We start from the raw sequence: 24,924 nt of genomic DNA on the forward strand, positions 1-24,924 counted from the left end.
AGCCCCCCCCGTGCCTGCCTGCATTGCTAGAGTGACCCCCGGGTCCCTCCATTGAAACCAATACAAAACCTGACGCCTGCTTTGCACACTGCACCCGACCGCCCCTGTGCCGCTGAGGGTATTGTTTTGTGTGCCTACTTGTGTCCACCTGAGTGCTTTACAAACCCCTCCTGGTCTGCCCTCGAGGATGCGGGTACTTACCTGCTTGCAGACTGGAACCGGAGCACCCCGGTTCTCCATAGGCGCCTATGTGTTTTGGGCACCTCTTTGACCTCTGCACCTGACTGGCCCTGAGCTACTGGTGTGGTAACTTTGGGGTTGCCTTGAACCAACAACTGCAGAGAGGGCGTATGCTGCTGATCTCCTGGTGCCTGGCCATGCGTGTTCCGATCCTGGTTTTTAGCTGATTTGGGCCTTGCGGACATTTTGACTTATCTGTTGCGGCCTGATTCCTCCTACAATCATGCGCTCACCTACGTTCTCTGGGCCCTGTAAGCGAGGAGGACATATATATCCCCGCGGGGCCACGCCAGTGCACACTTCAGTTTTTGAGGTTTTGGCCCTGCTGGTGGTCCTCTAAGTGAGATCTTATTCAGGCGGTCTGGTACCTCCCGTCGCTAGGTCCGCACGCGTGCTTCGAGCCCCCGGTCGGCAGCCAGCTCCAGGCACTAGGTCCTCTTTCGGTATGGAGTAGAGGAGTGACGTTCCCAAGTGTATTCGCTTAGTGTGTTATGGGCTCGCACAGTTCTTTAAGCACTGTTCCACCCTGTGGTGCAGGTCGGTGCCATTTAACAGAGGATATGGCTTAGCTTGATCCGGACCGACCCTACGCGTGCCACGTCTGTGGTGGCTTCGATATCTAGCTGCAGGTCCAGAGACGACTCCCGGGGTGGGCGCTCCACGCCATCAGTCATGAGATAGGGAGGCACCCCCAGTGGCCCACAACAGGATTTGTCTCCCGTCCTTCATCCCCCCTCATGGGCGGGAGGGGGTAGTCGGTGCGAGGCGAACGCAATGGCTCCCAGTTCCCTTCGCGGCGGTCCCCGCAGACGCCGTGCGCCCGCTTCACCGTCCGGGCCTCCAAATTTGGTGCAAAACCCCACCTCAGGGGGAGACGGCGCCAGCGGCCTCCTGGAGAGGGCGCGTCTGCTGTGGCCGAGCTCACAGCCGCCCGACAGGCCTCATAACCATGTGAAGCAGCTGGGGGGTCCAGGGAGCGGGTCCCGACCCGCTCGTTAAATTAATTCACCCCTGGCCTGTTGTTGTGGTCCCACAGGGCCTTTCGCGGAGGGGGAGGCGCGTCTCTCCGCTTGTCTTCAGCCGCGGCGGGGGGCATCCGCCCGGGGCCCCTGCAGCCCCCGCCGTTAGACCCCCACTGCTCCTCGGAGCTCCCCACGCCTGGTGGGGGGGGGAAACTCCGGCGGCCGATAGGCGGGCGAGGAGGGGGGGGCCGCCCAGGGCGGTGCTGAGGCAAAGTATGGGCTTATCGCCCTCGCGAGGTGGGCCGCTCCCACATCCGCGCACCCACCTCTCTCTCAGTCTTCAGGGCAGCGTCCCGTCCGACACGGCCGGCAAAATGGCGGCCGCAGCTCCCTGCTCCGATCCGCTCCGCGGCAGCCTCCCCGCCCGGCCGCCCGATCGCGCTTAATGCCGTCGGCGGGGGGAGAGCGGCCCCAGAAGCGGATCCCGCCACAGGAATATAACAGCGGCGCCCCAGGAGCGCCCGCAGATGTTTTTGTGGCGAGCCCGAGAGGAGCGCTTAATCAAGCGTCCTTCCCGGTCGCCATCTTGGCTCCTCCCCTTATCCTAAAATCACCCTTACCTCCCTTTACTTCTACCCCCAGCTAAGCCACTTTTAAAAACTAACATACAAAGCAGGGTATTTAAAAAACACTCTACTTGTGTGGTAAAGTACTGTGTGGTAAAGGTACAAATCCTTACCTATATTGTACTTACTTGTGTGGTAAAGACTGTATGGTACAGGTGGTTTCCTAAAGATACTATGCACACCCAATTGGTAGATTTCAGATTATTTGTAAGTGTGGCAGACTCAGATACAGAGAGCATATTGCAAAAAAAACATTTAATGACAATGGTTCCCAAGTAACAGAGCGATGGGTTCTAGCACTGGGCAAACAGACAAGAAAGTGATTCCAAATCGCTCGTAATAAAACTCCGGGCATGAATGGCCTACCGATTGAGTACTATGCTACACCTTTCTGAGGTATTTCAGGAGGCACATGATCGGGGTCGTCTACCGGACTCACTCCGTGAGGCCTTAATAGTGGTATTACCTAAATCGGGACGTGATCCCACGGATATTAAGTCGTGCCGTCCCCTTTCATTATTGAATCTTGACCACAAGATACTAGGGAAGATTGTGGTGAATCGACTGCTCCCCATAATACATGAGCTAGTTCACATCAATTAATCGGGCTTTATACCGGGCTGTAGTACTTTCCTCAACATATGCCGCCTGTTGCGGCTAATCCATAATACCCCACCAGATGCCTTTGACCTTGTGGTAGTGTCACTAGACATCGAGAAGGCCTTTGATACCTTAAGTTGGGACTTCCTCTTTTGACCCTTCAGAATATGGGACTTAGTCCTCGATTCCTGAAGTGGGTTCGCACATTGTATGCGGAGCTGCTGGCTAGTGTAAGAATAGACTGGGTGGTATCAGAGACCTGTGCTGTTCAAAGGGGGACCCATCAGTGGTGTCTACTGTCGCCACTTCTTTTCGCTTTGTAAATGGAACCCCTAGCCTACCACCTGCGTGACCGAGTTGGGGCCTGTGGAGTTCCAGAGCTGGGCTATCATCATGTCATTTCCGGGTACGTGGATGACGCCCTAATTTACCTTTGCAACGTGAGGGCCACATTCCCTAAACTTATGCAACTTTTGGAGACGTTTGGTGACGCTTTGGGGATACGAGTAAACTGGCCCAAATTGTGCGTGTTCCTGCTGGCACCATATCCTCCCCTAAACAGGGGTACTGTGACTGATATGCACCTACATTGGTGCTATGATTCCTTTAAATATTTGGGAGTTAAAATTTATCACACAGTTCAGGACCCTCGTAAGGGTAACCTGGATAGGGCGGTCAAAGGTATCTGCAGTTCCCTACCATTCTGCCGGTCGTTGCCTTTGTCCCCAGTGGGCCGGGTTGCGTTGTCCAAGATGCTGATGCTGCTTAACTTGCTCTACCTCTTTGCGACGCTGCCTATATTGATACCGCAAGCCTTCTTTTGAATGCTTGATGGCCTGCTCCTGAAACATATTTGAATTGCTGGCCGCCATAGGGTAGCCATGCCCCCAAATTCCAGAGACCAATGACAGAGGGCGAGGTAGGAGCCCCCAATTTTGAATTGTATTATGCGGCAGCACAACTGCAATGGCAGATGCACTGGCTATCTTTGACTGACTGCCCGGAATTGCCCTCTATACAGGCGAGATTAGGAAGAGTCTGTATATATACTGGGCTGTCGGACTTACCTGGTCATTTTCCACAAGTCTCACATCAGATTGGAGTGGCTCACGCATGTTGGTGTGATTTTGTGCACTCTAAAGGCCCACACATTCCCTTTTCACCAGAGATCTCCATATGGAATATACCTAAGCTAAAGGGAACGATACGAGATACCGACCAAGATAGGTGGACGGATGTGGGGATATTCCCGAAGGCTCCCTTATGACATTCCAGGATATCACTGAAACGTACACTATTGCACCTGGCCAATTTCTCACCTATTATACATGACTGCATGCCATGCGAGTTTCCTGGGGCTCCTTGGACAGGGAAACACTCACATCAGTGGTATTGCATACCATACTTCTGACTGTGTAGACGACATGCCATTACTAACCTGTACATGGCACTACATGCACATGAACCGACTATCATGCTGACGGCACGTGCTAAATGGGATGCAGTGTTTCCACAGCCACTGTCTGATGCAGAGTCGGTCAGAGCTTTTCAGTTGGTAAAGGGTGTTGGAAATGGCCTTTCTGCAGGGTTACCCCCAAACTTTTTGCCTTCCTCCTTCTCTTTTTCTGACCTCATTTTTGCTGGCTTTAGGACTCTGCTAATCAGTGCTAAAGTGCATATGCTTTCTGCTTAAAACATGGTGACATTGGCTCATACCCAATTGGCTTATTTAATTTACTTGTAAGTCCCTAGTCAAGTGCACTACAAGTGCCCAGGGCCTGTAAATTAAATGCTACTGGTGGGCTGCAGCACTGGTTGTGCCACCCACATAAATAGCCCCCTAACCATGTCTCAGGCCTGCCTCTGCAGTGCCTGTGTGTGCAGTTTTCATTGCCACTTCGACTTGGCATTTAAAATTACTTGCCAAGCCTTAAATTCCCCTTTTTCTACATATAGGTCACCCCTAAAGTAGGCCCTGGGTAGCCCATAGAGCAGGGTGCTATGTGGATAAAAGGCAGGACATGAACATGTGTGTTCTATATGTCCTGGTAGTGTAAAACTCCTGAATTCGTTTTACACTGCTGTGAGGGCTGCTCTTTTCATAGGATAGCAGTAGGGCTACCCTCATATACTGTTTGAGTGGTAGATCCTGATCTGAAAGGAGTAGCCAGGTCATATTTAGTATGGCCAGAATGGTGATACAAAATCCTGCTTAATGGTGATGTTGGATTTTATATTACTATTTTAGAAATGCTACTTTTAGAAAGTGAGCATTTCTCTACACTTAAATCCTTCTGTGCCTTCCAATACACGTTTAGTTGACAGTTCCTTGGTGCATTCACTCAGACAACCCCAAACACAGGATGCTTAGTCACACTTGCACACATCTGCATATTGAATCTGTCTTCCTGGCCTGGGAGGGTGGAGGGCCTGACACTTACATGTCAAAGGACATTAGCCAGCCCTCACAAAAAGGACTGCCACACCCCCTACTGGGACCCTGGCAGACAGGATGGAACTGAAAGGGGACCTTGTGCACTTCTAAGCCACTCTTTGAAGTCTCCCCCACTTCAAAGGCACAGTTGGGTATTTAAGCAGGGTCTCTGACCCTACCAACTTAGACACTTCTGAAGTAGACACTTCTACTTCACAGACAGTTCCTGGAGAAGAGAACCTGAACCCGAACCTGCCTGGCTGCCCAAAGGACTCACCTGACTGCTTTCTGTGAAGGACTGCTGCCTTGCTGTTGCCCTGCTGCCTTGCTGCTCTCTTGCTGTGGTGAGAAGTGCTCTCCAAGTCTCAGTTTCAAAAAGACTTCACCTCTACAAGAAGGACTCCTTATGCGGCAAAAATCGACACGCAGCCTGCCAGAAATGACGCACAGCCTGCATCGCAGTGAAAAATTCACCACACGCCAAACCGGAATGACGCAGCCGGACTTCACAATGACAAGATCGACGCAGCGCCAACGTAACAACCGGAAATGTGATGCACGGCCCACTGGATTGACACATAGCTGAGCCAGAACGACGCAGCCCAACTTTCAGAGAGGAATCAATGCAGCGCCTGCCATGCAGTAGAAATTTTCACACAACGCCCACCGGATCGACGCAGCCCCTGTGACTTTGTCCTGTAATCACAGAAAATCAATGCATCGTCCCCAGGGCATCAGAAAACCCTGCAACCCGAAGAGGATCCATGACCGAGGCCCGGAAATTGACGCACAGCCATCTCTGCATGAAAACCAATAGACGCATCGCCGTGTGCGCCCCGAGAAATCGACGCACACCTCCTTGTTTTCCACGCATCTCCTCCTCTGCGGTTCTTTGCAGACATTTTGAACCCAAACCAGGTACTTTGTGCTTGAAAGAGACATTTATTGCTTTTAAAAGACTAAAGACACTTTTTATCACTTTTACAGTGACATATCAACATGTACTTATTGCATTTTAATCGTTTTGACCTGCATCTTATCAATAAATATTATATATTTTTCTAAACACTGTGTGGTGTATTTTTGTGGTGTTCTGCTGTGTTATTGCTGCACAAATAGTTTACACATTGCCTTCTAAGTTAAGCCTGACTGCTCAGTGCCACGCTACCAGAGGGTGTGCACAGGATAATTTGGATTGTGTGTGACTTACCCTGACTATAGTGAGGGTCCTTGCTTGGACAGGGGATAACATGACTACCAACCAAATACCCCATTCTAACATTGGTGATCAGCGGTGAGGATAAGACTTGTATTTGTGCAGTGACATACAATAGCTAAGTGTTCACTACCTACCCACACTTAAAGGTCAACTTGATTTTTTATCTTTTTCTGCAATTTCGTTTTTCTGCCTGACATTTTTTTAACTAAAATCCTCATTCAACATGTCGAAGATATTGATCTTGCCATGCTGGAGACCCACACTGTTAAACAGCTGAAGGGCTTCTGCAAGGATATGGGAGTAACTACCCAGAAGGGCTCCAGAAAGGAGGAATTCTAAAAGGTGCTGAGGGCCTGGGCAGGAGCCCATTCTGATGAGAATGTTGAGGAGGAGGGTCCAGAGGATGGCTCCTCAGAGGATGTTTTTGTCATTGATGGAGGATGTTACCACTGTAATTGTGCCCCCTGCCAAACCAGGGAGCAGTGTCTCTGATCAGGGCCTGACCACAGAGGAAAGGAGAGAGAATTCCAATTGCGAATTGCAAGGTTAAAAATTGAAGCTCAACAGGAGGAGAGGAGGGCAGAGAGAGAAGCCAAAGAAGCTGAAGCTGAAAGAGCAGCCAAACGAGCTGAGGCTGATAGAACCTTTGCTTAAAAGAAGCTTTTGTTAGCTCATGAACTAAGTCTCAAGGAGCTGGATATCAAGGCAAGACAGTCTGAGTCCAGCAGTAATGGTGGCAGCATATATGCAGGACCTGCTGGGGAAAGGAAGGTTTGTATACCGAAAAATGTAGTGCCAAGTTATGTGGTGGGAGATGACATTGATAAGTGGTTGGCTGCTTATGAAGTTGCACTAAGGGCTCATGGGGTTCCTAAAGAGCAATGGGGGGCGGCCTTGTGGTGGTATTTACCAGTATTGGGGGGGGGCACACTTCTTACACTAGATCCAAGGGGTCAAAACACATACGCACCCATGAGAACTGCTTTGATTGCCAAGTTTGGGCTGAAACCTGAGAAGTACCGTCAGAGGTTCAGGGACAGCACCAAACAGTCCACAGAGAACTGGGTAGACTTTTTTGATTTCTCTGGTAAGGCACTGAATGGATGGGTGCAGGTCAGTAAAGTAAATGATTACACAGGGTTATTTAATTTAATTCTGAGGGAGCATATGCTCAGTATTTGTTCTACAGAGTTGTGCCAGCACCTGGTTGACAGTAAGCTGACTGACCCAAGAAAGCTTGCTGAGGGAGCGGACCTCTGGGTTAGCATCAGAGTGTCCAAAAAGGTACCTGGGAGTGACCTCAAGAAGGGTGGTTCCGGTTCCCCACAACAGAGTGAGGGGGAGGTTAAAGATGACCCAGACAAGTCCCAGAGTAAGGGGGGAGGAAAGGGTTCCCATGACCCTGGTGGGCGGTGGCCCAAAGCATCCCATTCCTAACCCCGCTGTTTTGAGTGTTCCCAGCTAGGACACAGGAAGGGAGACTCTGTCGGTCCAAAGAAATCACCCACTGGTGGGACCTCTACAGGGGTGGGCAATGTGGCCTTAGGGGAAAGTAGTCCCCAGGGGCAAGTCGTAGACCATGCCTTCATTTCCTTTAGTTGGGAGATAGACTAAGAGGGTAAGCTGGTGATCCCTGAGGGTGGGAGTTCTCACTTCCACCAGGTGGGAGTGAATGGAGTCCCAGTAACCGCTCTGAGGGACACAGGGGCTAGTCTTACCATTATGGTGGAGAGACTAGTTTCACCAGAGCAGTACACCGGCCAGGTGTGTAGGGCGACTCCAGCCCATGGTGAGGATTTCTTCCGCCCCATGGCCCTGGTGCCCCTGGAGTGCGGTGGGGAGGTGACCCAGAGGCAGGTGGGGATATCCTGTAATCCTAGAATCGGGTTTACACAATTTAATTATGTACGCAGGCCTACCTAGACCCCCACCACGTCCAAAGCATGTTTCCCTTATCGACCTTGCCCTCAGCAGGATTTTACTATATGATATGAGAGTGTCCAGTGTTACAGTCCACATGGAATAGGGTCATCGAGACTGTAACGGACCTGACTACACATCCCCTGTCCCTCACACCCGCCTCTTGCCTATGGGGTCTTCACCCCCAGAAAAAAGGCAACAGATATCTCCATAGGCCTCGCTTTTGTATTATTCATACGTAGGATAGTCATGGCGTGGAAGTCTCCAGCACCACCATCTCTTCAGCAGTTGCTGAAAGATCTACTAATCTGGGCATGTGCAGAAGCACATTACATACAATGGCAATGGGCATGTGGAATTATTCATCTAGGAGGGGACTGTTGGGAACATCTGGTATTAAATGTTGAGGCCCAAAATTATCTCTACTCACCATAAACGCAAAGTTCCCCTAGGACAACCTCCTCACTTGAATTGATGAGAACCTGATATTCCCCTGTGTGCGCTTCGACCCAGCCCAAGACTTCTGCCCATTGGCTACCCCCCACCCGCTGAACACACTTCCTAACTTTTGACCACAGAAGACTCCTCCCACCATATCATATATAGTTCCATGAACTTTTTGTTTTATGTATACCTGTTTAGAGTTAATTGATGGCATCGGCAATCACATGCTTGTTCCTTGAAATTATATGTGACAGACAACTGACAATTTACCACTTTAATGTACACATGTGTGTGCGATTGCAACGGCAAATTCTTGTCAATTGATATGACATTACCTAATGTGACGAACATCGCAGATAAACTAATAAACAAATTTAAATAAAAACATTTTAAAAAACTACACTTAGCCCAATTTAACACAAACGATTTTCAGTTAGTGCTACCACTCAAGGTATCAGGATAAGTAGAAAATCCCTATCAAATATCCAATGCAAATAAGAATTCTTATCACCCTAAACATAAAGCATGTGACAAGCAGTAAACTATAAAATAAAATAATAATGTTAATTATTTTTCCACTCATTAAATATAGACAACCCAGAACTAAGGGCCTGATTTAGAGCTTGGTGGACAGATTACTCAGTCACAAACGTGACAGATATCCTGTCCGCCTTATTACAAGTCATTATATTCTGTGGAACATGTAAAAAGGATATCCAACACGTTTGTGATTAAGTATATGTTAACTACCCTCTAAATCTGACACTAAGACACACATGAATACATCAAATATTAAGAGAGAGTTCCATATCCTTGAGGGAGAGCCTGAAAAGTAGCATGTGTACTGTAAGGAAATGCCTCCTTGGCATGGTTGCCCCCTGACTTTTTGCCTTTGCTGATGCTATGTTTACAATTGAAAGTGTGCTGAGGCCTGCTAACCAGGCCCCAGCACCAGTGTTCTTTCCCTAACCTGTACTTTTGTATCCACAATTGGCAGACCCTGGCATCCAGATAAGTCCCTTGTAACTGGTACTTCTAGTACCAAGGGCCCTGATGCCAAGGAAGGTCTCTAAGGGCTGCAGCATGTCTTATGCCACCCTGGAGACCTCTCACTCAGCACAGACACACTGCTTGCCAGCTTGTGTGTGCTAGTGAGAACAAAACGAGTAAGTCGACATGGCACTCCCCTCAGGGTGCCATGCCAGCCTCTCACTGCCTATGCAGTATAGGTAAGACACCCCTCTAGCAGGCCTTACAGCCCTAAGGCAGGGTGCACTATACCATAGGTGAGGGTACCAGTGCATGAGCATGGTACCTCTACAGTGTCTAAACAAAACCTTAGACATTGTAAGTGCAGGGTAGCCATAAGAGTATATGGTCTGGGAGTCTGTCAAACACGAACTCCACAGCACCATAATGGCTACACTGAAAACTGGGAAGTTTGGTATCAAACTTCTCAGCACAATAAATGCACACTGATGCCAGTGTACATTTTATTGTAAAATACACCCCAGAGGGCACCTTAGAGGTGCCCCCTGAAACTTAACCGACTATCTGTGTAGGCTGACTAGTTTTAGCAGCCTGCCACAAACCGAGACATGTTGCTGGCCCCATGGGGAGAGTGCCTTTGTCACTCTGAGGCCAGTAACAAAGCCTGCACTGGGTGGAGATGCTAACACCTCCCCCAGGCAGGAATTGTCACACCTGGCGGTGAGTCTCAAAGGCTCACCTCCTTTGTGCCAACCCAGCAGGACACTCCAGCTAGTGGAGTTGCCCGCCCCCTCCGGCCAGGCCCCACTTTTGGCGGCAAGGCCGGAGAAAATAATGAGAAAAACAAGGAGGAGTCACTGGCCAGTCAGGACAGCCCCTAAGGTGTCCTGAGCTGAGGTGACTCTGACTTTTAGAAATCCTCCATCTTGCAGATGGAGGATTCCCCCAATAGGGTTAGGATTGTGACCCCCTCCCCTTGGGAGGAGGCACAAAGAGGGTGTACCCACCCTCAGGGCTAGTAGCCATTGGCTACTAACCCCCCAGACCTAAACACGCCCTTAAATTTAGTATTTAAGGGCTACCCTGAACCCTAGAAAATTAGATTCCTGCAACTACAAGAAGAAGGACTGCCCAGCTGAAAACCCCTGCAGCGGAAGACCAGAAGACGACAACTGCCTTGGCTCCAGAAACTCACCGGCCTGTCTCCTGCCTTCCAAAGACCCTGCTCCAGCGACGCCTTCCAAAGGGACCAGCGACCTCGACATCCTCTGAGGACTGCCCCTGCTTCGAAAAGACAAGAAACTCCCGAGGACAGCGGACCTGCTCCAAGAAAAGCTGCAACTTTGTTTCCAGCAGCTTTAAAGAACCCTGTAAGCTCCCCGCAAGAAGCGTGAGACTTGCAACACTGCACCCGGCGACCCCGACTCGGCTGGTGGCGATCCAACACCTCAGGAGGGACCCCAGGACTACTCTGATACTGTGAGTACCAAAACCTGTCCCCCCTGAGCCCCCACAGCGCCGCCTGCAGAGGGAATCCCGAGGCTTCCCCTGACCGCGACTCTTTGAACCTAAAGTCCCGACGCCTGGGAGAGACCCTGCACCCGCAGCCCCCAGGACCTGAAGGACCGGACTTTCACTGGAGAAGTGACCCCCAGGAGTCCCTCTCCCTTGCCCAAGTGGAGGTTTCCCCGAGGAATCCCCCCCTTTGCCTGCCTGCAGCGCTGAAGAGATCCCGAGATCTCTCATAGACTAACATTGAAAACCCGACGCTTGTTTCTACACTGCACCCGGCCGCCCCCGCGCTGCTGAGGGTGAAATTTCTGTGTGGACTTGTGTCCCCCCCGGTGCCCTACAAAACCCCCCTGGTCTGCCCTCCGAAGACGCGGGTACTTACCTGCAAGCAGACCGGAACCGGGGCACCCCCTTCTCTCCATTCTAGCCTATGTGTTTTGGGCACCACTTTGAACTCTGCACCTGACCGGCCCTGAGCTGCTGGTGTGGTGACTTTGGGGTTGCTCTGAACCCCCAACGGTGGGCTACCTTGGACCAAGAACTAAGCCCTGTAAGTGTCTTACTTACCTGGTTAACCTAACAAATACTTACCTCCCCTAGGAACTGTGAAAATTGCACTGTGTCCACTTTTAAAACAGCTATTTGTGAATAACTTGAAAAGTATACATGCAATTTTGATGATTTGAAGTTCCTAAAGTACTTACCTGCAATACCTTTCGAATGAGATATTACATGTAGAATTTGAACCTGTGGTTCTTAAAATAAACTAAGAAAATATATTTTTCTATATAAAAAACCTATTGGCTGGATTTGTCTCTGAGTGTGTGTACCTCATTTATTGTCTATGTGTATGTACAACAAATGCTTAACACTACTCCTTGGATAAGCCTACTGCTCGACCACACTACCACAAAATAGAGCATTAGTATTATCTCTTTTTGCCACTATCTTACCTCTAAGGGGAACCCTTGGACTCTGTGCATGCTATTCCTTACTTTGAAATAGCACATACAGAGCCAACTTCCTACATTGGTGGATCAGCGGTGGGGTACAAGACTTTGCATTTGCTGGACTACTCAGCCAATACCTGATCACACGACAAATTCCAAAATTGTCATTAGAAATTCATTTTTGCAATTTGAAAGTTTTCTAAATTCTTAAAAGTCCTGCTAGGGCCTTGTGTGTTAAGTCCCTGTTTAGCATTGTCTTTTTAGAGTTTAAAAATTTGTTAAAAGTTTGAATTAGATTCTAGAAACAGTTTTAGAATCTTAAAAAAGTATTCCAACTCTTAGCAGAATAATGTCAGATACAGAGATGCAGGTGGTGGAACTCGACACCACACCTTACCTCCATCTTAAGATGAGGGAGCTAAGGTCTCTCTGTAATATAAAGAAAATAACCATTGGCTCCAGACCTACCAAAATTCAGCTCCAGGAGCTGTTGGCAGAGTTTGAAAAAGCCAACCCCTCTGATGATGACCTCACAGAGGAAGAAATTAGTGACTTGGAGGCCAATGTCCCTCCTCCAGTCCTAAATAGGGAGAACAGGACCCCTCAAGTCCTGTCTCCAACTGTGTTAGTCAGAAATAGTGAGTCCCTCACAGGAGGGTCCCACATTTCTGAAATCACTGAGGATGCTCTCAGTGAAGATGACCTCCTGTTAGCCAGGATGGCCAAAAGATTGGCTTTAGAGAGACAGCTCCTAGCCATAGAAAGGGAAAGACAAGAAATGGGCCTAGGACCCATCAATGGTGGCAGCAATATTAATAGGGTCAGAGATTCTCCTGACATGTTAAAAATCCCCAAAGGGATTGTGACAAAATTTGAAGATGGTGATGACATCACCAAATGGTTCACAGCTTTTGAGAGGGCTTGTGTAACCAGAAAAGTGAACAGATCTCACTGGGGTGCTCTCCTTTGGGAAATGTTCACTGGAAAGTGTAGGGATAGACTCCTCACACTCTCTGGAAAAGATGCAGAATCTTATGACCTCATGAAGGGTACCCTGATTGAGGGCTTTGGATTCTCCACTGAGGAGTACAGGATTAGGTTCAGGGGGGCTCAAAAATCCTCGAGCCAGACCTGGGTTGACTTTGTTGACTACTCAGTGAAAACACTAGATGGTTGGATTCAAGGCAGTGGTGTAAGTAATTATGATGGGCTGTACAATTTATTTGTGAAAGAACACCTATTGAGTAATTGTTTCAATGATAAACTGCATCAGCATCTGGTAGACCTAGGACCAATTTCTCCCCAAGAATTGGGAAAGAAGGCGGACCATTGGGTCAAGACAAGGGTGTCCAAGACTTCAACAGGGGGTGACCAAAAGAAAGGGGTCACAAAGACTCCCCAGGGGAAGGGTGATGAGACAGCCAAAACTAAAAATAGTAAAGAGTCTTCTACAGGCCCCCAAAAACCTGCACAGGAGGGTGGGCCCAGAGCCTCTTCACAAAACAATGGGTACAAGGGTAAAAACTTTGATCCCAAAAAGGCCTGGTGTCATAGCTGTAAACAGCATGGACACCAAACTGGAGACAAGGCCTGTCCCAAGAAAGGTTCCACTCCAAACTCCCATCCAGGTAACACTGGTATGGCTAGTCTCCAAGTGGGATCAACAGTGTGCCCAGAGCAAATCAGGGTCCACACTGAAGCTATTCTAGTTTCTGAGGGTGGGGTGGATTTAGCCACACTAGCTGTCTGGCCGCCTAACATGCAAAAATACAGACAGCAACTCTTAATTAATGGGACTAGAATAGAGGGCCTGAGGGATACAGGTGCCAGTGTCACCATGGTGACAGAGAAACTGGTTTCCCCTGGCCAATACCTGACTGGAAAAACTTACACAGTCACCAACGCTGACAATCAGAGAAAAGTACATCCCATGGCAATGGTTACTTTAGAATGGGGAGGGATCAATGGCCTGAAACAGGTGGTGGTCTCCTCAAATATCCCAGTGGACTGTCTGCTTGGAAATGACCTGGAGTCCTCAGCCTGGGCTGAGGTAGAACTAACAACCCATGCAGCAATGCTGGGTATCCCTGAACTGGTGTGTGTAAAAACAAGAGCACAGTGCAAGGCACAGGGTGAACAAGTAGAGCTGGAGTCTGGAAGAATGGCCCAGCCTACCAAGAGAACAGGAAAGTCAGTTGGGAAACCAACTACAACACAGCAAAAGAAAGGGAACCTCTCTTCTCAGGAAGAAGTTCTGCCCTCTGAGGGAACTGAGCCTTTGGAGCTTGAACCTTATCGGGTTGAGCTCTTAGGCCCAGGGGGACCCTCAAGGGAGGAGCTGTGTAAGGGACAAGAAACCTGTCCCTCTCTTGAAGGCCTTAGGCAGCAAGCTGCTGAAGAGTCCAAAGGCAAGAAAAATGGAACGCATAGGGTCTATTGGGAAGATGGACTCCTGTACACTGAGGCCAGAGACCCCAAACCTGGTGCCACTAGGAGAGTGGTAGTGCCTCAGCTGTTCAGGAAGTTCATCCTAACATTGGCCCATGACATTCCCCTTGCTGGACATTTGGGACAAACCAAGACGTGGGAGAGGTTAGTCAACCACTTCTACTGGCCCAATATGTCCAACATGGTTAAGGAGTTTTGCCTCTCCTGCCCCACCTGTCAAGCCAGTGGTAAGACCGGTGGACATCCAAAGGCCCCCCTCATTCCACTTCCAGTGGTGGGGGTGCCCTTTGAAAGAGTGGGTGTGGACATAGTTGGTCCACTGGAACCTCCCACAGCCTCAGGAAATATGTACATCCTGGTAGTAGTGGATCATGCTACCAGGTATCCTGAAGCTATTCCCCTTAGGTCGACTACTGCCCCTGCAGTAGCCAAGGCCCTCATTGGTATCTTTACCAGAGTGGGTTTCCCTAAGGAGGTGGTGTCTGACAGAGGTACCAACTTCATGTCAGCATACCTAAAGCACATGTGGAATGAGTGTGGAGTGACTTATAAATTCACTACACCATACCATCCACAAACTAATGGCTTGGTTGAGAGATTCAACAAGACATTAAAAGGCATGATCATGGGGCTTCCAGAAAAGCTCAAAAGGAGATGGGATGTCCTCTTGCCATGTCTGCTTTTCGCTTACAGAGAGGTGCCACAGAAGGGAGTAGGATTCTCACCCTTTGAACTTCTGTTTGGTCATCCTGTAAGGGGACCACTTGCCCTTGTTAAAGAAGGCTGGGAGAGACCTCTCCATGAGCCTAAACAGGACATAGTGGACTATGTACTTGGCCTTCGCTCTAGAATGGCAGAGTACATGGAAAAGGCAACCAAAAACCTTGAGGCCAGCCAACAGCTCCAGAAGTTTTGGTATGACCAAAAGGCTGCACTGGTTGAGTTCCAACCAGGGCAGAAAGTCTGGGTTCTGGAGCCTGTGGCTCCCAGGGCACTCCAGGACAAATGGAGTGGCCCTTACCCAGTACTAGAAAGGAAGAGTCAGGTCACCTACCTGGTGGACCTGGGCACAAGCAGGAGCCCCAAGAGGGTGATCCATGTAAACCGCCTTAAGCTCTTCCACGACAGGGCTGATGTCAATCTGTTGATGGTAACAGATGAGGATCAGGAGGCAGAGAGTGAACCTCTCCCTGATCTTCTGTCATCAGACCCAAAAGATGGCACAGTAGATGGAGTGATCTACTCAGACACCCTCTCTGGCCAACAGCAAGCTGATTGTAGGAGAGTCCTACAACAGTTTCCTGAACTCTTCTCCTTAACCCCTGGTCAGACACACCTGTGTACCCATGATGTGGACACAGGAGACAGCATGCCTGTCAAGAACAAAATCTTTAGACAATCTGACCATGTTAAGGAAAGCATCAAGGTGGAAGTCCACAAGATGCTGGAATTGGGAGTAATTGAGCGCTCTGACAGCCCCTGGGCTAGCCCAGTGGTCTTAGTCCCCAAACCTCACACCAAAGATGGAAAGAAAGAGATGAGGTTTTGTGTGGACTACAGAGGGCTCAATTCTGTCACCAAGACAGATGCTCATCCAATTCCAAGAGCTGATGAGCTCATAGACAAATTAGGTGCTGCCAAATTCTTAAGTACCTTTGACTTGACAGCAGGGTACTGGCAAATAAAAATGGCACCTGGAGCAAAAGAGAAAACAGCATTCTCCACACCTGATGGGCATTATCAGTTTACTGTTATGCCCTTTGGTTTAAAGAATGCCCCTGCCACCTTCCAAAGGTTGGTGAATCAAGTCCTTGCTGGCTTGGAGTCCTTTAGCACAGCTTATCTTGATGATATTGCTGTCTTTAGCTCCACCTGGCAGGATCACCTGGTCCACCTGAAGAAGGTTTTGAAGGCTCTGCAATCTGCAGGCCTCTCTATCAAGGCATCCAAATGCCAGATAGGGCAGGGAACTGTGGTTTACTTGGGCCACCTTGTAGGTGGAGGCCAAGTTCAGCCACTCCAACCCAAGATCCAGACTATTCTGGACTGGGTAGCTCCAAAAACCCAGACTCAAGTCAGGGCATTCCTTGGCTTGACTGGGTATTACAGGAGGTTTGTGAAGGGATATGGATCCATTGTGACAGCCCTCACTGAACTCACCTCCAAGAAAATGCCCAAGAAAGTAAACTGGACTGTGGAATGCCAACAGGCCTTTGACACCCTGAAACAGGCAATGTGCTCAGCACCAGTTCTAAAAGCTCCAGATTATTCTAAGCAGTTCATTGTGCAGACTGATGCCTCTGAACATGGGATAGGGGCAGTTTTGTCCCAAACAAATGATGATGGCCTTGACCAGCCTGTTGCTTTCATTAGCAGGAGGTTACTCCCCAGGGAGCAGCGTTGGAGTGCCATTGAGAGGGAGGCCTTTGCTGTGGTTTGGTCCCTGAAGAAGCTGAGACCATACCTCTTTGGGACTCACTTCCTAGTTCAAACTGACCACAGACCTCTCAAATGGCTGATGCAAATGAAAGGTGAAAATCCTAAACTGTTGAGGTGGTCCATCTCCCTACAGGGAATGGACTTTATAGTGGAACACAGACCTGGGACTGCCCATGCCAATGCAGATGGCCTTTCCAGGTTCTTCCACTTAGAAAATGAAGACTCTCTTGGGAAAGGTTAGTCTCATCCTCTTTCGTTTGGGGGGGGGGTTGTGTAAGGAAATGCCTCCTTGGCATGGTTGCCCCCTGACTTTTTGCCTTTGCTGATGCTATGTTTACAATTGAAAGTGTGCTGAGGCCTGCTAACCAGGCCCCAGCACCAGTGTTCTTTCCCTAACCTGTACTTTTGTATCCACAATTGGCAGACCCTGGCATCCAGATAAGTCCCTTGTAACTGGTACTTCTAGTACCAAGGGCCCTGATGCCAAGGAAGGTCTCTAAGGGCTGCAGCATGTCTTATGCCACCCTGGAGACCTCTCACTCAGCACAGACACACTGCTTGCCAGCTTGTGTGTGCTAGTGAGAACAAAACGAGTAAGTCGACATGGCACTCCCCTCAGGGTGCCATGCCAGCCTCTCACTGCCTATGCAGTATAGGTAAGACACCCCTCTAGCAGGCCTTACAGCCCTAAGGCAGGGTGCACTATACCATAGGTGAGGGTACCAGTGCATGAGCATGGTACCTCTACAGTGTCTAAACAAAACCTTAGACATTGTAAGTGCAGGGTAGCCATAAGAGTATATGGTCTGGGAGTCTGTCAGACACGAACTCCACAGCACCATAATGGCTACACTGAAAACTGGGAAGTTTGGTATCAAACTTCTCAGCACAATAAATGCACACTGATGCCAGTGTACATTTTATTGTAAAATACACCCCAGAGGGCACCTTAGAGGTGCCCCCTGAAACTTAACCGACTATCTGTGTAGGCTGACTAGTTTTAGCAGCCTGCCACAAACCGAGACATGTTGCTGGCCCCATGGGGAGAGTGCCTTTGTCACTCTGAGGCCAGTAACAAAGCCTGCACTGGGTGGAGATGCTAACACCTCCCCCAGGCAGGAATTGTCACACCTGGCGGTGAGCCTCAAAGGCTCACCTCCTTTGTGCCAACCCAGCAGGACACTCCAGCTAGTGGAGTTGCCCGCCCCCTCCGGCCAGGCCCCACTTTTGGCGGCAAGGCCGGAGAAAATAATGAGAAAAACAAGGAGGAGTCACTGGCCAGTCAGGACAGCCCCTAAGGTGTCCTGAGCTGAGGTGACTCTGACTTTTAGAAATCCTCCATCTTGCAGATGGAGGATTCCCCCAATAGGGTTAGGATTGTGACCCCCTCCCTTTGGGAGGAGGCACAAAGAGGGTGTACCCACCCTCAGGGCTAGTAGCCATTGGCTACTAACCCCCCAGACCTAAACACGCCCTTAAATTTAGTATTTAAGGGCTACCCTGAACCCTAGAAAATTAGATTCCTGCAACTACAAGAAGAAGGACTGCCCAGCTGAAAACCCCTGCAGCGGAAGACCAAAAGACGACAACTGCCTTGGCTCCAGAAACTCACCGGCCTGTCTCCTGCCTTCCAAAGACCCTGCTCCAGCGACGCCTTCCAAAGGGACCAGCGACCTCGACATCCTCTGAGGACTGCCCCTGCTTCGAAAAGACAAGAAACTCCCGAGGACAGCGGACCTGCTCCAAGAAAAGCTGCAACTTTGTTTCCAGCAGCTTTAAAGAACCCTGTAAGCTCCCCGCAAGAAGCGTGAGACTTGCAACACTGCACCCGGCGACCCCGACTCGGCTGGTGGCGATCCAACACCTCAGGAGGGACCCCAGGACTACTCTGATACTGTGAGTACCAAAACCTGTCCCCCCTGAGCCCCCACAGCGCCGCCTGCAGAGGGAATCCCGAGGCTTCCCCTGACCGCGACTCTTTGAACCTAAAGTCCCGACGCCTGGGAGAGACCCTGCACCCGCAGCCCCCAGGACCTGAAGGACCGGACTTTCACTGGAGAAGTGACCCCCAGGAGTCCCTCTCCCTTGCCCAAGTGGAGGTTTCCCCGAGGAATCCCCCCCTTTGCCTGCCTGCAGCGCTGAAGAGATCCCGAGATCTCTCATAGACTAACATTGAAAACCCGACGCTTGTTTCTACACTGCACCCGGCCGCCCCCGCGCTGCTGAGGGTGAAATTTCTGTGTGGACTTGTGTCCCCCCCGGTGCCCTACAAAACCCCCCTGGTCTGCCCTCCGAAGACGCGGGTACTTACCTGCAAGCAGACCGGAACCGGGGCACCCCCTTCTCTCCATTCTAGCCTATGTGTTTTGGGCACCACTTTGAACTCTGCACCTGACCGGCCCTGAGCTGCTGGTGTGGTGACTTTGGGGTTGCTCTGAACCCCCAACGGTGGGCTACCTTGGACCAAGAACTAAGCCCTGTAAGTGTCTTACTTACCTGGTTAACCTAACAAATACTTACCTCCCCTAGGAACTGTGAAAATTGCACTGTGTCCACTTTTAAAACAGCTATTTGTGAATAACTTGAAAAGTATACATGCAATTTTGATGATTTGAAGTTCCTAAAGTACTTACCTGCAATACCTTTCGAATGAGATATTACATGTAGAATTTGAACCTGTGGTTCTTAAAATAAACTAAGAAAAGATATTTTTCTATATAAAAAACCTATTGGCTGGATTTGTCTCTGAGTGTGTGTACCTCATTTATTGTCTATGTGTATGTACAACAAATGCTTAACACTACTCCTTGGATAAGCCTACTGCTCGACCACACTACCACAAAATAGAGCATTAGTATTATCTCTTTTTGCCACTATCTTACCTCTAAGGGGAACCCTTGGACTCTGTGCATGCTATTCCTTACTTTGAAATAGCACATACAGAGCCAACTTCCTACATGTACGTTTTTTGTTTCCTGAATCTGTGGGGGTTCCAGCCTGCGGGAGTTTGCACTGATATTCGAATCTTTACTGCCATGTACCTCGGTTCATTGTAGACCAAGGCTTTGTGAGTGAAGCAAACAATTTTCAGCTGAGCTCTGGCTTCAAAAGGTAACCAGTTGAGCGACCTAAGTGAGGGAGTAATAATGTGGTCAAAGCATCTCATGTCTGTTGTCAGTCATGCTGCTGCATTGAGGGTCACCTTGAGTGGAGTTGTTCTACTTGGGAAGACCTGTAAGCGTTGATCAGCCGTCTTCCAGTCTGGAAGCCACTAGTGATTGTAGTGCTAGCTTGCAATCTGGTTGTTGAGTAAGTTGATCTGTTGAATATGCTGACACAGTTGGTTGTGTACACATTTTTCCAACAATCTGGTGAGAAAGGGGATGTTTGACACAGGCAAAATGTTGTTCATGGCTGAGTGTCCCCCAAGCTTTTTCAAGAGGGATGTCACCATAAATGTCAATTCACCAAGATGCCAAGGGTAGCGGAAGTGACATCAAACACCCTTTGAACTTCAATTTCACTTACACGCTTACACATATACACACATTTACACTTAGCCACACATTCACACTTACTCTCTCTCTCTCTCTCTCTCTCTCTCTCTCTCGTGTAAACACACACTAACACACAAACACACACTCAACATGCATTTAAAAGCATTTTTTTTTACTTACCTCAGCTGCCAGGGATGGTCATATTCCAGCTAATTATACATCATTTTTTATTACACAAATAGTGAATAATGGAACATTATGCTCTATTTGTGTAAGACAAAATAAGAGAAAACAAAGTAGAGGCCCAGCCGAAACTGTTAGGACTAAGGATAAGCTGCCTGTGTGTTCCTGGCACTGAGTTTGCCATCTCTGAGGCCAGGGGGTCACAAAATCAGTGCCCGGGGTCGCAAGGGGCAGGTGCGACCCCTGGTGATTCCTAAATGAAGTCCACAGGTGCCACTTGCACTATTTTTAGGCAGTCTCAATTTATACCTTGCTTTAGCAATGAGTTTTATGATCATTGTCAACAGGGGGAGAAAAGGTGGCTGTGTTCCTTTAGTATTTTGGAGGGGGTTGAGTCATTGAAATGTGTAGTTGGTTTCATGGATAATAAGGTTTTGTGGGACATTTAGTGCTTTTAACTCTCTCCGAGTTGCTTGTTTTTTAGTCTTGAGTGAGTGGTTAGTAGTTTGATCCTCCTCTGGGGATGGAGATTTACCTTGAGAATGATGATTGTTGGCAACCTTTCATTGTCGTTTGCAATTGATTTTTCAATTTCTATGATTTATTTCTTCAAAAAAGGTTAAGAAAGCTTCATAGTTTTACTTTGTATTGCTGTAATTCTGGTTGCATTGCTTGTCCCTATTTGTTGTTTGACAATTTTAAAAAGTCTTCCTGGACGGTTTCTTGCATCATTGAGTTGGGATCCAAAGTATGATGCTTTTGCTTTACAAATGTGTTTTTGTAGTGGTTCCATCATTCACTTAGTTTGATCAGAAGGAGTGTCTAGGGTTCTTTCATTATCCAACTGTGGAAGGATTTGTTTTTCAGCCTCTTGACACTAAGTGGGGATACTGCCTCCATAATGTTTGTCACCAGGTGGTTGTAGTGCATCATTAATTCAAGAACATTCCACATTTAAGTTGGAAGGAGTGAGGTTTCTCAGGCAAAGTGAGGCCAGTTCCTCTGTGTTATTGTTTCTAGTGTCTCAAAACGAGTGCTTATGTTTGATTTCTTGCCCTGTACCCTCTCTATGTGTGTGCAGTTAGGTGGAACAGGATTGAGTGATAATCAAATCGGACTGGCCATTAGGTTTGATAGAGTCAACTGTCAGTGCTCCTTTTCTGGATATACCTAGGTCGAGCACTACTCCTTTTCTTATGTGTCGGGCTTGTGCAGGATTGTGGCAGATTTTTTTCTAATCTCAGAGAAAGTGGTTTAAAGTAGAGATATGTGTGTCTTCCTTGGCGTTCCAATGTAGGTTGAAATCTCGGAGAAAGATGGCATTGGGAAGTAGCATGGTGTGTACTGTAATTGTTTCCATTATTTGTTCGATAAACAGCGGGTTTTCTCCAAGAGGGTGGTAAATGAGGTGTACTTTCGCTGATGCTGCTGCGGACAGTCTAGATGCAGGTTGGTGTAATTTGGAGGTACTAGGATGTTACACAAGGGTCTAGACCATTGATTTAGCTAAGTTTAATCAGAAATAGAATGTTCATTTTATAATGGAGTTTAGTTTTGGTGATGCCTGCAGCATGTTTTATCACTGATCAGCAGTGTAGTAGCATGGATTTTGTGGTGGCCTTGCACCATTACTTAAAAGTGTGTGGTCCATTGCCTGAAATTTGTAATATTCACACTATGGGGGTCAGTATGACTTCAGCGGATGGAAAAGGCCATCTGCCAAACTCCCCGCAGTTAGGTTGCTGTCAGTGCGGCCGCCTTCCCGCAAACCCCATTAAGAGTTTCACTCTGAATCAGCGAGCAGAAACTGTGTTTCCGCCTGCTCGCCCAGTGGGAAATGGCCTACAACATTGATGCTGGCTCATAATATAGCTGGCGGCAATGCTGTAGTGCGTAGGGTGCATCAGCACCTGTCACGATGGGGCTGGCCGGGGGGGCCTACACCCCCTCTCCACCAGCAGTTGCATGGTGGTGCTACCACCATGTAACCACTGACGGAGAAGGAGGTCTTAATCCCCAGGGCAGCACTGCTTGCAGCACTGCCCTGGTGGAATAGGACCGACAGCACGCCAGCCCTTCCTATGGAGGAAAACTGGCAGTGCTGGCGGTCCGACCGTGGTGCTACTGCCACTGTCGTAATGTTGCAGTTGGACCGCCACATTGGCGGAGGTACAACCGCCACCACGACCCTGGTGATCTTCGGACTGCCAAGGTCGTAATAAGGCCCTTAGTTCTTTGTGAACCTCACACGCCTGGTCACATAAGTACTTAGCAGATTTTCTTGTGTTTAAATGTGAGCAATGAAAAAAATACATCATTAATGCCACTGACTTATGTATATGATGAACATTAACCAAGCATATGCTAATTATTGATTACCCATAGGAATGGTAGTATCTGCAATACTGGCTTTCCAAGGTTGGGCCATAGCTGCACCAGTGCAATGGTGAAGGCTACAGACGCAGCCTTATTGTGATGTTTTCTAAACCACTCAGTCATATCACTGAATATTCTTTTTTTATTTTAGGACCAAGGAAGAAGTGAAAACCTGTGAAACATGCTGCAACAGGTTTGAGACTGAGCTTCTATTACCCAAAGGTAAGGGACAAGTATAGTGTGGCAAGGAGGTAGATGCTATGTAATGAGATGGACTACTTCAAATGGAAGTAATGGTGAAGAACTATTTCTGCTTGTGTTTTCTATGGCTCTGTGCTACAGTGGTGGAGGAACGTAGGTGCACAATGGCTGCTGCTGCAGAATTTAGGAGTCTGAATGTTGTTTTTGGCAATCTGGGCTTTTATTTAGTTTAATAACACCAGGAGTTAGCAATAGGATAGAACACTCATGCCAGTACTAGGCCTAATTTCACATAACCGTTACATTGTGGTTTAGCACTTCAAGATGACAACTCTGCAAGATGGCATCCTGCTGCTCTGCACAGGAGACTGCATGGTTACTCTCGATCTTAAGAATGCCTCCTTCCATATCCTAATCCGCGTCATCCACTGCACCACCTCTGTCTCAGGTTTGTGTTAAGTGGACAACATTATCAGATTAAAGTATTACCCTTTGGGAGCCACAACAGCCCCATGGGTACATTTGTTTCCCTATCTGGACGATTGGCTGATAAAGAGAAGCAGCTAACAGCAATGCATACCACATATTTAACAAATTGTATCACTTCTACACAAATTGGTATTCACAGAAATTGCAGAAATCACATCTCTGTCCCCAAAATTCATCCCTTCTTGAGAGCCATACCGAACACTGTGGCTGGTAAAGCCTACTCTAACAACTAGAGAGTGAAGGCATTTCCGAAACTGCTTTCCCTTTACCAGGTGTTTTTCCCTCTGACAGTGAGAATGATCATGATATTGATGTGCATGATGGCATCGTCTACTGCAACTGTTCCAGGTGGTAGTCTGCAAATGCTCCCTGTACTGGAGTGTCTGGCCAGGCAGAAGTCACAAATGATGGGTTGGTTGGAAGCTCAAGTGTTGATAGAACTCTGAGTTCAGCACAAACTAAAATGGTGGAAAAACAACAATTTGTTACTGCGCAGGTCATTTCTCGTTGCTCTGTCGAAGGTGACCATTAGGACAGATGTCCTTCTTATAGTGGGGTTGGGGGAATGCATTTGGACAACCTGACCTTTCAGGACACTCAGCAATGGTAACAATCTCACACCTGGCTGCTGGAGTGGGTAGCAGTGCATTTGGCACTAAGAGCAGTTTGCACAATGATGCGCAAGAGCACATTGTTCATCTAGGCAACCAACTTGACCACCATGTACTACATCCAAAAATGGGGCATGAACTAGGCGCAGCTGTCAATGTACTATGTGGCATTAGACAGTATATCATCAAGCCTTCCTCCTAGCGGAATGTCTTCTGACAGTGGGCAACAAATTTGCTGACTTGCTAAGTGGGATGCATCAATAAACAAGAATGGGAAATGAATCATGGACAGCTATAACACTCAAACCGCAAGAAACATTTTCCTTTAATTTGGCACCTGAAGTGCTAGAATTCTACAACCTTAAACTGCCTGAGAAGTGTATGTTCATTCTGAAGGATGCTCGTAGGCTGACAATATGAGCATGCTATGCCGACAAACATAGGTTCTCCATTCCCCGAATCCACCTAGACCAGGTATTTAGGACACTTTGGCCCTCATCACAACCCTGGCGGTCGGTGTTAAAGCAGAGGTAATACCGCAATCAGTCCGGCGGAAAAAAAAATGGAATCACAACCATGGCGGTAACCGCCAACATAGACAGCCACTTTAACACTCTGACCGCCAAGGCGTTTAAAACAAACACCGCGCCTGTAACCGCCAACAGACAGGCGGAAGAAAAAGTACCGCCCACTGTATTTCAAGATGGATATCCGCCACCTTTTCCGGGGCAGAACTAATGCGAACAAAAACACGGCGGAAACACACAGAAGGGAAAACACTTA

General features: G+C 48.4%; 1 protein-coding gene across 2 annotated transcripts in view; it reads left to right on the forward strand.

Moving 5' to 3' along the window:
- LOC138284374 (malignant fibrous histiocytoma-amplified sequence 1 homolog) overlaps positions 1–24,924 on the forward strand; it is a 216,948-nt gene that overhangs the window by 164,798 nt on the left and 27,226 nt on the right. For both annotated transcript variants that reach the window (XM_069223080.1, XM_069223081.1), the window contains one exon: positions 22,992–23,062. In XM_069223080.1, coding sequence (XP_069079181.1) covers positions 22,992–23,062 — 71 coding nt within the window. The remainder of the gene's footprint in view (positions 1–22,991; positions 23,063–24,924) is intronic.

Source organism: Pleurodeles waltl, chromosome 3_1 (genome assembly GCF_031143425.1).
Source record: "Pleurodeles waltl isolate 20211129_DDA chromosome 3_1, aPleWal1.hap1.20221129, whole genome shotgun sequence".
Lineage (NCBI taxonomy): Eukaryota > Metazoa > Chordata > Amphibia > Caudata > Salamandridae > Pleurodeles > Pleurodeles waltl.